Source organism: Sorex araneus, chromosome X (assembly GCF_027595985.1).
Source record: "Sorex araneus isolate mSorAra2 chromosome X, mSorAra2.pri, whole genome shotgun sequence".
NCBI lineage: Eukaryota > Metazoa > Chordata > Mammalia > Eulipotyphla > Soricidae > Sorex > Sorex araneus.
In genome coordinates this window covers 121,092,188-121,105,327 of record NC_073313.1, presented here as the reverse complement: position 1 = coordinate 121,105,327, position 13,140 = coordinate 121,092,188, and the positions used below count along the sequence as shown (strand labels likewise).

Below are 13,140 nucleotides of genomic sequence, written 5' to 3'. Positions count from 1 at the left end.
GGGGACATTGGTAGTGGGAAATGTGCACGGGTGGAGGGACTGGCGTTGCAACACTGTATCACTGAAACCCAACTTTGTAACTGTATTTCAGGGTGCTTAAACAATTAAAAAATTAATTAACCAGGAGGGTCAGAGTGATAGAACAGCTGGTAGGATGTTTCCCTTGCAGTGGCAGACTCAGGTCTGATGGCAGCATTGAATCTAGTCCCCCCTGCACTGCCAGCAGTAATTCCTGAGTGCAGAGCCAGGAGTACCCCCTGAGCACCGCCGGGTGTTCACCACCCAAAAAGCAAAAAGAACTATCCAGAGACAAAGCTGAGGAACTTTGACCTCTGGACAAATAAATTCACTTAAAAAGGGAGTTGGAGGAGAAAATTCTTCTACTTATCTCATTAAATGCCTGACTTAAATATCTTTCAGATAAGCGTCATCGATGTTCATGCCTGAATATGTCATTTCTGTGGTCTGGGTTAGACAGAACAACTGTCCGTGTTACCAAGCCACAGGAAGTTATTTGTTTCTGCTCTAGGGGGCCAGACCGACAATGCCTGGAAGTACTCCCAGCTCAGTATTCCTCCTGCGGGGTCCCAGAGTCTCAAACTCTGAACGTTCAACATGCAAAGCAAGTGCCCGAAACTTGTGAGTGGTCTCTAGGGCCTAAAGGAACTTCCAGCTCTTCAGTTTTGAAACTACATTGAAAGGTTTTGATTTGTCACACACACAGTCTTCCATTCGAAAGGACCCATGCAAGCCTGTGTCCACTGCAGTGCTTAGTCCAGATGTGGAAAACATGCAAAAACCCAACTATGAAACAAGGGATTATGAAGCTGAGAGACATATACAAATGATAAGACCTGGGCTGCTCTAAGAATAAAATCATGCAGTCTGCAGACCCGTGAATGGAACGATGAACATCACGTACAGTCCAGCCAGTCTGAGGAACAGGGACTTACACAGTGACCTCTCAAAGGCAGAACTTAAAGATACACAGACAGGGAGAAAGAAAGGCCAAAGGCAACGCCCGGGTGAAATAAGCCCAGTTCTTGGGGGAGGGACGTGGGTACCCAGTGGCAGGTGTGTGTCCGGATGATGTGCACCGAAACACCATTAACTGTCAATCACAGAAGCTCAAGTAATCAAAGAGGAATTTAATTTGTTATGCAAACACCTGGGAGTGGGGTGGTACCTCTCCTCCATCCTCCCCTTCTATTCTTCTTCCCTCCACCGCCTTCTCCTCAGCCTGTTTTCACCTTCCTTCTCCAATTCTTTTGCTCGGTACCTCCAAATCCTCCTCTTGTTCTGACATCTTCATCTACTATGCTCCTCCACCATCTCCGATTCAAACACTTTAGTCTTTCCTCCATTCTGTCTCCTCTTCTACTTCTGCATCATCTTTTTCTCCTCCAGGGTCTCCCTCTCCCCACACCTCCCTGTGCCTCCCCCTCACAAATTCCATCCACAAATTCCAATTCCCATTCCCCCATCCACCTCTTCTTCTGATGTCTCGTTCATCTTCGTCTGACATTTCTCCTCTCGTTGTCCTACTCTTCTTTTCTTCTTCCCTCCTCCATCTCTGCCTTCATTCTCCACACCTCCAATTCCTCTTCTTCAGATGTTGTCCATGTTCCATTTTCGACTTTAGCCACCACAGTCTCCTGCCCTTCAGTTCTTCAATTTCTTCTTATCCTCCTCCTCTTTTCTTCTTCCCACCACCACCTCCTCCATGTTTTCTCCCTCCTCCTTTTGGCTCCATGACTCCAATTCCACCTCCTGTTCTCTTTCTGCCTCCTTTCTATTTCTCTATTCTGCCTCCACTGACTGCTGCCCTTCATTCTTCTACTTACTTACCTCTCATCCACGAACTCATCCTCCCCTTCTTTTCTTCTTCCCTCCATCACCATCTCCTACACCTGTTTTCTCCCTCCTCCTCCTCTAAATCCTCCTTTCGGCTCCATACCTCAAAATCCTCCTATTCTGACATCATCTTTTTTCTCTTTTACACCACTTCGCCTCCATTGTCTCTTGCTCTTCAGTTCTTCTACTTACCTCTCGTTCTCAAACACGTCATCCTCTTCTCTCTTCATTCCTCCACCACCTCCTTCACTGTTGGTTTTCTTCCTCTCGGTCCTCCTCCTCCATGTCCTTGTATCTCCGTACGTCCTCACTCTCCTCGACAGGTTCTTTTTCACTGCCTCGCCTCCTGTGTCATCTTCTTTGATTATACTTACCTCTTTAAGAAATCATTTTTCTTATCTTCTTCCCTCCATCACCCCGTCCTTCATCTATTTGCTTTGTCTACTGTGTTCCTCCACATCTCGGATTCAAACACTTTTGTGTGTCCTCCATTTCCATCTCCTCTTTGATTTCCGCATTGTCTTTATCTCCTCCAGATTTTCCCTCTCCCCAAACCTCCCTGTCCCTTCCCCTCACAAATTCCATTCACAAACTCGAATTCCCATTCTCCCGTTCCAACTCTTCTTCTGATGTCCCCTTCATATTCTGACATAGTTCTCCTCTCATCCTACCCTCCTTGCCACCACCACCTCCCCCTCCACCTGTTTACTTCTTCCCTCCTCCTCTTACATCTCCACCATTATTTTCCGTAAGTCAAATTCCTCTTGTTCTGATGTTGTCCTTGTTCCATTTTTGATTCCAGCCTCCAAGTCTCCTGCCCTTCAGTTCTTCTCTTTTCTTTTCGTCCTCAAACTCACCCTCCTCCTCTTTTCTTCTTCTCGTCACCACCTCCTCCTCTGCTGCCTGTTTTCTCCCTCCTCCTCCTCCTCCTCCTCAAACTACTCCTTTTGGCTCTGTACCTCAAATTCCACCTCCTGTTCCGATGCTGCCTCCTTTATTTTTCACCACTACGCTTCCACTGTCTGCTGCTCCACATTCTTCTACTTACCTCTCGTCCATGAACGTATCCTCCCCAGCATTCTTCTTCCCTCCACAACCTCCTCGTCCTCTTGTTTTCTCACTTCTCCACCCTGAACTCCTCCTTTAGGCTTCATAAGTCCAAATCCTCCTCCTATTCTAAGGTTATTCATTTGTCTTTTATGCCAGACTGCCAGCATTGTCTCCTGCTCTTTAGTTCTTCTACTTAATTCTCATTCTCAAACGCATCCTCCGCTTCTCTTTTCTTTTCTCCACCAACTCCTGCACCGCTGGTTTTCTTCCTCTCCAACCACCTCCTCGATCTTCTTTTGGCTCCGTTCAGCCTCGACCTCCTCTTACTTGACGGGATCTTTTTCACTACCTCCCCTCCCATGTCGTCTTCTTTTCTACTACTTACGTCTCCATAAAATCATCCTCTTCTTGTCTTCCCTCCAGCACCCATTCCTTCGCCTGTTTAGTTCATATATTATGCTCCTCTACCTTCTCCGACTCAAACAGTTTTGTGTTTCCATCATTTCTGTCTCCTCTTCTACTTTTTCCATCCAGAGTCTTTTCCCCTCCAGAGTCTCCCTCTCCCCACAACTCCCAATCCCTCCCGCTCACAAATTCCATTCACAAATTTAAATTCCGATTTCCCCATCCACCTCTTCTTATGATGTCCCCTTCATCTTCTTCTGACATATATCTCCTCTCATTGTCCTACATTTCTTTTCTTCTTCCAGCCACCACCTCATCCTCTGCCTGTTTTTTTCCCTCCTCTTCCAACTCCGCATTCTTTCTCTGTAACAACTATTATTTTTGTTCTGATATCATCCTTGCTCCATTTCGGACTCCAGCCTCCACAGTATCCTGCCTGTCAGTTTTATTTCCCTCGACCTCCAGCACAACCTCCTCTTCTTTTCTTCTTCCTCCACCACCTCCTCCTTCGCCTGTTCTCTCCCTCCTCCTCCTCCAACTCCTCCTTGTGGCTCCGTACCTCCAATTCCGCCTCCTGTTCTCCTGTTGCCTCCTTCATTTTCACCACTCTGCTTTCAGTGTCTGCTGCTCTTCATTCTTCTACTTACCTCTTGTTCCAAGCTCATCCTCTTCTTTTCTTCTTCCCTCTACTACCTCCTCCTCCTGTTTTCTCCCTCCTCCTGCTCCATCTTCTTCCAGTAGCAAACCTTCAATCCTCTTCCTCTTCTGACATTGTCGTCTTCTCTTCTACAACACTCCCCCTCCATTGTCTCCTCCTCTTCAGTTCTACTTAGCGCTCATTCTCAAATAAATCCTCCACTTCTATCTTCCTTCCCAAAAAACCTCCTCCACTGCCGGTTTTCTTCCTCTCTGTACCCCTCTTCCATTTTCTTCTGGCTCCATTCTGCCGTGACATCCTCTTACTTTATGGGGTCTTTTTCATTGCCTGGCCTCCTCTGTGTTCTTTTCTTCTACTTACCTTTCTTTGAAATCATGCTCTTCTCGTCTTCTTTCCTCAACCTCCCCGTGCTCTGCCTGTTTGCTTAATCTAGTATGCTCCTGGACTTTCTCCAAACACTTTCCCCCCTGCATTTCTGTCTCCTCTTCTACGTCTGCATCATGTTTTCTCCTGCAGGGTATCCCTCCTCCACACTTCCCTGTCCCTCACCCTCACAAATTCCATTCACAAATTCAAATCCCATTCCCCCATCCACCTCTTCTTCTGATGTCCCATTCATCTTCTGACATATTTTTCCACTTATCGTCCTGCCCTTCCTTGCTTCTTCCTGCCAGCATCTTCTCTTCCACCTGTCTTCTTCTTCTTCCCTCCTCATCCTCCATCTCCATCTTTTTTCTCTGTACCTACAATTCTTTGTTTTCTGATGTACACCATGTTCCATTTTTGACTCTGCCTCAACAGTCTCCTTCCCTTCACTTCCTCTCATCGTCAAAATCATCCTTTCCTTCTTTCCTTCCTCCTGCTCCCATCTCCCTCCTGTTTTCTCCCTCCTCCTCCAACTCCTCCTTTTGGCATTGTACCTCCAATTCTGCCTCCTGTTCTCTTCTTGCCTCCTTTTATTTTCATCACTCTGCTTCCATTGTCTGCTCCTTTTCATTCTTCTACTTACCTCTCATCCATCAACTCATACTCCCGCTTTCTTCTTCCCGCCACCTCCTCATCCTCTCTGGTTTTCTTCTTCTTCCATCCTCAATCTCCACCATTTTTCACCGTAACTCCAATTAAGTGTATTCTGATGTCATCCATGTTCCATTTTCGACTCAGCCTCCACAGTCTCCTTCCCTTCAGTTCATCTCATTTCCTCTTGTCCTCCTCGAAATCATCCTCTTCTTCCCTTATTCCAGCCAAAACCTCATCCTCCACCTCTTTACTCCCTCCTCTTCCTCCAACTCCTCCTTTTGGCATCATACCTACAATTCCTGTTGTCTTCTTGTCTCCTTTCATTTTCACCACTCTTCATTCACTGTCTGCTGCTCTGCATTCTTCTACTTAGCTCTCGTCCAAGACCTCATCCTTCCCTTCTAATGTTCTTTCCTCCACCACATCATCTCTCCCCGTTTTCTCCCTACTCCTGCTCCAAACCCTTCTTTCTGTACCATAGCTCCAATCCTCCTAATCTGACATCATCTTTTTCTCTTTTACACCACTCTGCCTCCATTGTCTTCTGCTCTTCAGTTCTTCTACTTACCTCTTATTCTCAAACGCATCCTTCACTTCTCTCTTCTTTAGTCAATCACCTTCTCCAGCACCAGATTTCTTCGTCTCCATAATCCTGGTCCATCTTCTTCTGGATCACTTCTGCCTCGATCTCCTCTTTTGTGTGTGACTGAGTGTGAGGGATTGATAGTGTGTAAGTGTGTTTGTGTGATTGTGTGTGATACTGTGGACTATATGTGTGAGTGTATGAGTATCTGGTTGTTTCGTTGTGTTTGAGTGTTGTGTGTGAGGAATTGTTTGCCTGAGTATATGATTGTGAATGTGTTGAGTGTTAATACACATGTGCAACTGTGTATACATATGTATGATTCAGTGTGAAGGTGTGTGTTTGTGTGATTTTGAGTGTGTCTCAGTGTGTGAGCTGGGAGTGTACATATGTGTGTACGTCAGTGCGACTGTATAGGTAGAGTGCTGGCATGTGAATGAGTCTCAGTGTCAGTGTGAATGTGTGTATGATGGTGTGACTGAGTGAGTGTGGGGGGCCATGTGTGTTTGAGGTGTGTTGACTGAATATGCACAAGTATGTGCGACAGTTTCAGAGTGAATGTATGTGTATATCCTTTCAGTGTGTCCTGTGAGAGCATGCGAAAGAACATGTGCGAGTTGGAGTGTATGTTGTTTCGTGTACATCACCGTGGTGAGTGTGCAGATGTGCAAATATGTTTGAGTGTGTGTTTGAGAGCATGCGTGTTTCTGTGTGCATGTGTGTGGTTGTGTTTGACTGTGCAATTAGTCTTAGTGTGCCTGTGTATATGACTGGGCCTGGGGGCCTGTGTCTGTGTATTGAGAGGGTCGAGATTATATGAAATAATCTTTATTTCTTGTCTTCTAAAGCAGAAAATTAAGGGCAAGTCTGGGGGCTGGTGTGTGTGTGTGTTTGTGTGTGTGTGAGCCAGTGTGTATGAGTGCATAAGTGTGTGCCTATATGTACGTGTTACTGTATGACTGTGTGTGCATGACTGTTATAACTGCTTGAGTGTGTGTGTATGTGTGGTGTGTGTGAGACAGAGGAGATGGGGTGGGGGTGGGAGGGAGAGAGAGAGAGAGAGAGAGAGAAAGAGAGAGAGAGAGAGAGAGAGAGAGAGAAAGAGAGAGAGAGAGAAAGAGAGAGAGAGATTCAGCTGGGGTTGGGCCTGTGAGGAAGCATCAGTTTCATAGCAGCAGGAAGCCAGGCTTCCGGTTGGGTCTCCCATGGGCACAGCACCCCTCGGCACCCCTCCGTGGCTCTCTCAAGCTGATGGTGCACTGCGGCACACAGGCCAGTGCCTGGCTGGCAGGAAGAACGTTAAGTAGGGTGCATTCTGTCAGGGTGCCGAGGGAGACTCCCAGGTGTGTCCCCCTACCCTGCAGAAGTCCACCTTCCTCTGGGGAACCAAGGACACCCAAGGTCACCCTGCCAGTGGCTTAAGTAAGCTAGTGGTTACTGCAGGGAGGGACGAGGAAGGTTCCACAGAGCTCGGACGGGGCTCGGCTTCTTGGCTCTTCGAGGGATGGGGGGTGGCTATTCAGCCACATCTCATTGGGGGACCCTTGATAGCATCCTCTGAAACCAAGGGGCAAGATCCACCCCACCCAGCCGCCAGCCCAATATTGCACAACGGGTCCTTTGCTCTGGGCACTGGACCCCATTTCTCAAAACAAGTCTGGTCTCATTGGACTGTCGGGGGTGCAGCAGGAGTCCTCTGAGCCCCCCTGCCCCAGACCAGACCTGACACTTGTTTCCTGCTCTAGATATGAGCAGATTCCACCCAGACAGATCAACCCCAACAACAAATAAAGATGATTTCATATGGTCTGCTCTTCAGGGCAGCTCTGAGGCCAGCCTCTCACCTCTGGCTGGGGGCAGCTGGGGGCGCGGGAGCCTTCTCCCCCACATCTGCATCTCAGCTGAGGCCCGCCCAGCGCTAGGCTCCCAGCAGCACCCAGTTCCCCAGAACTCCGTCACGAGGGTTGGGAGATAGAAACCCCGGCCCAGCTGGGCCCAGAGGCGTCTCTGGCTGGAGCAAGTGTCCACCCAGCCCCGAGGTCCATCGGGGGCTCTGAAAGCCAACTCTGCAGCCCAGAGCCGCTCTCGCCAGAGGTCCACTCTGCAGGCAGCCCACTGTGCTGTTTGAAAAAGATGTTTGAAAAAGCCCCAAGCCACAGAACAACTTGAGCAAGTGGTAATGGAAGAAGCAGATGCAGCTGGAGAAACGGCACAGCTGGACGGTGCGAGCCAGAAACCCTGAAGGTTGGGGGAAACTTCGAGAACAAAACAAAGACAGGGACTATCACCCACAGCCGAACTCCAGGATGGACTCCCAAGCACAACGACCCACGTGGGATTCTCTGCACCCAAGCGTGGCCTACGACCCCCGCCCCCTCAGCAGTGCAGAGAAGGAAGCAGCAAACTCCCATTTCAGAGACAGAGCACAGGACCCGGGCGCAGGCTAAATAAGCGAGGCTTGTCAGATGGCAACAAAAGGGTCCCTACTACCCAAAGAGAATACCGAGGGACATTTAAAAAGTGCAAAGACCAGACAGGAGGGAATCGTTGCAAATGTACTCAGGACTAAGCGCCGACCCCCAAAAACAGATCTAGTAAGAAATCTGCATGAAGGCTGCAGATGGAACAGAGAGAGGGCCGCCAGCCGTGGACACGACAGACCTGGGTTGGGTCCTTGGCTCTGTGTGAGCTCTCCTGAACCCCCAAGAGTGATTCCTGAGCACAGAGCCAGGAAGAAGCCCTGAGCACTGCAGGTTTTTTTTTTAATTTATTTTATTGAATCACCAAGTGGAAAGTTACAAAGTTCTCAGGCTTATATCTCAGTTATACAATGCTCAAACACCCATCCCTTCACCAGTGCCCATATTCCACCACCAATAAAAACAAAAACAAAAACAAAACAAAAACAAAAGCAAAAACAAAAAAAAAACAGTATACATCCCACCCCTCACCCCCGAACCTCCCCCCCCCCGTGTGTGAGTGATAATTTCACTTCCTTTTCTCTTCACCTTGATTACATTCCAGATTTCAACACACAACTCACTATTGTTAGAGTTTCAAAACAGACTCACTATTTTTGTTGGAATTTATCCCCCAAGAATACAGCTCTATTAACAAGGAAATATTTGATAGTAAGTTTTCCACTGATGAGAATGAAGAGATAAAATGTCGCACGGCCGCGGTAGCGGCCCCGCAGTTTACAATTTTTGTATTATAGTAATTAAGTCCTCGGAGATTTAAGTTGGAAAATGAATCATTTCCCTTCCTGGAACAGCATGTAGCCAAAGTTAGTTCACAGTCTCCATACATGGTTGCAAGCACTTGCTGGAACCCCAAATCCTAAAGCTGTCTCTGGTTCCCACTCATTCCACATCCACCGGCTGTGCAGAGGCACGGGCCCCTGGGCCGAAACTCGGCCGGAGCCGAGCACCAGCCCCAGCTGGGACTCTGAGCACTGCAGGTTTGACCATCCAAGAAAAAAAAATCTGTAACCAAAAAAATAAAAACAATTTAAAAAATTGTATTAAAATTTTTAAATAAGTTTAAATATTTTATAAAATATTTAAAACAAATAGTTAACGAAATAAAACATTTACATTAACATCATATACAATATTTTTAAATAATATTTTATAAAATATTTATTGAAGGATAAATAATAATAAAAAGCAACACACGTTCATAGACATTGTGGGAGCAGCATGGTGGGTGGGTTGTGACTCGGGCCCAGCCAGAGGTGGAGCTATGACAGATCGTCCACCTGTGGGCCAAAGCTGCCCCCAGGCCAAGCACCACTTCCTGCCTCCTCTTCCTCTGGCTCCATCCCACCCGTTCCATCTCCCTCTCTCCCCATCTCCCACCCCTGCCTCAGGCGCGGCTGTATCTCTCTGTGGCCCATGCACTAAAGGTTGGGCCGGAGAGTGACCTTATGTCTGGCGAGATTGGGTTTCCCATGTGCTTTCCCCATCGGCAGAGAAACCAGGCCCTGGGTGGGATGCAATTTCACAGGGAAACCGACTCCGGTTGTGGTCTGGGGCAGGCCGGTCCCTGCAGGACCCCCCGACGCGAGCCCAAAGATGTGTGGAATGGGGAGGAGGCGGGGGTGTCTCTGCATGAAACAGTCTCAGAGCCGATGCCAGCCAGAGGTCCCAGAAGGCCTTGCTGCTCCCCCTGCACCCAGCATGCCGGTCCAGCTGCTCAGAGACTGGCCACGTCCACGGGGAACTGTGCTCAGCAATGATCAGGCACGGCCATTCCCTTAAAAACTAAAAAGGCAGGAATAATCAAAGCGGACGACAGAGCACTGACTTCTCAGCACTGACGAACATCTGCCCGTAAACAGAATCAGTGAGAGAGGGAGAAGCCGGCATTCCCAGCAACGGCGCCCTGCACTTACACGTGGCCCTTTGGTGGCTCCGGGGCCTGCCCTGGCTCCAAGACACTGAGGCCACTGGCACTAATGTCCCTTGGCAGAGGGCCCGGGGCAGGGGTGAGCCAAGGTGTGTCTCTGACAGGAAGGGGCGCAACCACACACCCCCACTGCCCGTGTGCAAACAGCTACTAGCAGGGAAGCAGGGACCAGAGCCATGGCCGTGGCCTGGGCCCACCTAGCACCCTGGCACTCAGGCTGCACAGCAGTGCCCGAGGCCCACAGCGCACACACCCCGCCCCCCGTGGACATACTCGAGTCACTGTGTGTGTCGACCACCCCCTCTCGGCTGCGCCCCCGCCACCCTCTGCCCCATTGGTGGTCCTGGGTTTACAGCCCACAAGAAAGCAGGTGGGCAGCGGCCTCGCTGGAGAATGGGCCTTGCTCTGGCCTCCGTGTCCCCCATGTCTGTGTGCACACTGGTTCCGGGGGCCCATAGGGCGACCTCGCTTCCTGCAGAGGAGTATGTGTGTGTGTGAATGTGGCTCCCACAGGGCCGGCCGGGGGACAGGGGGCACAAACAGAGAGTGTCCCCTGTGGAGAGCGGACAAGTTTGGAGAAAAGTCACCTTGGTGAGAGGGACATGCAGGATCTCCATGCTCATGTAGCGATCTCACAGAAAGCGGCAAAATTAATTCTCTCTCTCCCTCTCTCTCTCACACACACACACACACACATACACACGTACACATGGACAGCTGCAGGATGCAGAGCAGGCGGGCTCACACACACACCTGTTGGGTTGCTGGAGCCCTCGGGCTGCCAACGAGACCCTCAGCCACACTAGCCACATCTCATTCTGAGCCCTCAGGTCTCACGCACGGAATCGCTGGGAGTATCCACGGCTCCGAGTGTCCATCTCCCGGCGTCTCACTCCCAACTTGCTCTGAGTACTGACTTCTCCGAGTGCCCCCATCTTAGTATAGCCACCTCACGCCGAGTATCCACATCTCACTCTGACCATCCACATCCCAGAGCATCCACCTCAGCGTACCCACATCTCACGGAGCCCACGTCTCACTGTGTCAACACCCACGGCGCCGTCAAGGCACAGACAGACATATTTTCTTTGTTTATAAATAGAAGGCTGCAAGCCCACAGCTGTGAAACAGAGAAACCCGAGTCTGAGTACGCTCACTGGCAAAGGCTTTGACAGGTTCTGGCTACCTAACGTTGGGGCATGTGAGCAGGGAGCAGAGGGTGACTGGGAGGGCCTGGGGAATCTTGCCGTGGGCTTGCTCTTTCCTTGGCACGCATCCTGGAAAATACGCAGAGTATCAAATTTACAATCAAATCACCGATAGCAATAAGGAACGCTGAAATCTTTCTGTCAAAATCTTAGTCAAAAAATAAAATGCAAAAAAGAAAAGAGTCCAGAAACAGGAATATTTGTATGTGAAAACGCAAAGTGGCATTTATTATGCAGCTTCTATGGAAAGGCTTGGCACAGGAATAGTCACATCAATGCAAAAGGAAGGGGAAGATTTTGATAAATGTAAAAACAAGTAATTAGACACGAGGCAAAGGCCCGCCCTGGAGAATGGCTGTGAGCGGCGGGACAACTGCAGAACTGTTTCCCAACTCGCTGCATGAACACATCCAGCCGTGACGGCCGCTTCCCTTCAGGACAGGCACCGCCAGGCTGTGCGATTTCCCGGGGCTCATTCTGGCAGTTGGCGAGGCCGGTTCCAAACTCCCCTTCCGACGCTCACTGTGCTCGCACCAGCCTGGGCCAGTACAGTTCAGCACCATGCTTCCCTTCCAAAGGGGATCCCCGGGGTCACCGGTCCCAGCTAGCACACACACAGGGGACACACACAGGGCTCCATAGCCACTCCGAGGATGAAGTCATGTGGAGGACAAAGCCACGTGGAAGATGAAGCCATGCAGAGGACAAACCACGCAGAGGACAAATCACACGCAGAGGGTGAAGCTAGGCAGAAGGCGGAGCCAGGCGGAAGATGAAGCCTCACTCCCTGTGCCAGACCACCAGTTCTGAGGCAAACACGCAGCCCCCATGGGGCACTCGGGGCCTGGGCCCCTCCTCCTGCACAGGACTATGGGGCCACGTGAACGGCGGTGAGAAGGTGCCACGTGCCTTCAACTACATCATGCAGCAAAGTAACCAAGGGATGGAGAGATGGACGGGGCTGACGTGGCATCTCTGGTGACGCACCAAAGCAAACCCTTATGGGCGTCGTCAGGCCTTTCTAGAAAACAGTCCCTGACAAGTCCGATGACAGGGCAGATCACGTGGCACCTGGCCATGCTCCACCTGGCCACGTTCCACTAACCCACATTAATTCCACGTCGCGCTGAGCGCTGCATCTCACAACGCAGAAGAAACTGATGTCTGTGCTTTTGTGTGTGTGTGTGCGGGGGCGGGGGGGGGCTTGCTGGTCCCAAGGAGAACTGGCTGGCAGTGGGCAGAGCAGACCCGTGTGTCCATCAGGTTCAAGGGTCAACGTGCTTCCCAACTCCCTGCAAGGCCCATCTCCCTGCTGAGTGTCCCCGCCCTTCACAGCCAGCGTCTGCAGGGATAGCGGCATTGCTTTCCCATTGCAAGTTCCTGTCCCAGTCACCCCAGAAGGACTGAGCCCCGAGTCTCTGCTGCGGTTCTAGCCGGGGGCCGCAGGCCACAACTCAGACGCTCTTTCCAGACTCAGCTGGTCTTTCCAAGAGCAGGGGGAAAATATATCGGGGCCCTTCTCAGAATCTCAGAGGTGGTCTCCGTGCTGCCGTCACGCATTGTCCCGAGATGACTGTGAAGACTCTGAATGTGACACAGCACTGATTCAGGGGAGAAGTTTTTGAAAGCTGGCCCATGACGGAATCTTTTCTTTTTAAAAAAATTGAATCCCAGTGAGATGCAGTTACAAAGCTCCTCATACACTGATCCAACACCCGCCCTTCACAGTTCACATACCAACACCAATGTCCCCACTTTCCCTCCCGCCACCCCTTCTCCTGACCCCTCCTGTCTCTAAAGCAGGAACTTTCTCTCTTTCCTCCCTCCCTCCCTCCCTCCCTCCCTCCCTCCCTCCCTCCCTCCCTCCCTCTCCCCCCTCCTTTGGGCATTACAGTTTGCAATCCAGGTATTGAGAGGTCACCCTGTTTGTCCCTTCCCTCCTTCCGCACTCA

At 50.3% G+C, this 13,140-nt stretch overlaps 2 protein-coding genes across 8 annotated transcripts in view; one reads left to right on the top strand and one right to left on the bottom strand.

The window, feature by feature from the left end:
• The window catches only part of LOC101549703 (patatin-like phospholipase domain-containing protein 4), a 134,713-nt gene that overhangs the window by 38,837 nt on the left and 82,736 nt on the right, over nt 1-13,140 (top strand). The window lies entirely within an intron of this gene.
• The window catches only part of LOC129400157 (uncharacterized), an 80,716-nt gene continuing 78,963 nt past the window's right edge, over nt 11,388-13,140 (bottom strand). For 6 of the 7 annotated variants that reach the window (XR_008627483.1, XR_008627481.1, XR_008627482.1 and 3 more), the window contains one exon: nt 11,388-12,838. Coding sequence is in view for 1 of the 7 variants with exons in the window: in XM_055123548.1 (XP_054979523.1) it covers nt 12,741-12,772 (32 nt within the window). In the remaining 6 variants the exon portion in view is untranslated. The remainder of the gene's footprint in view (nt 12,839-13,140) is intronic. The other variant, XM_055123548.1, reaches the window with a different exon arrangement.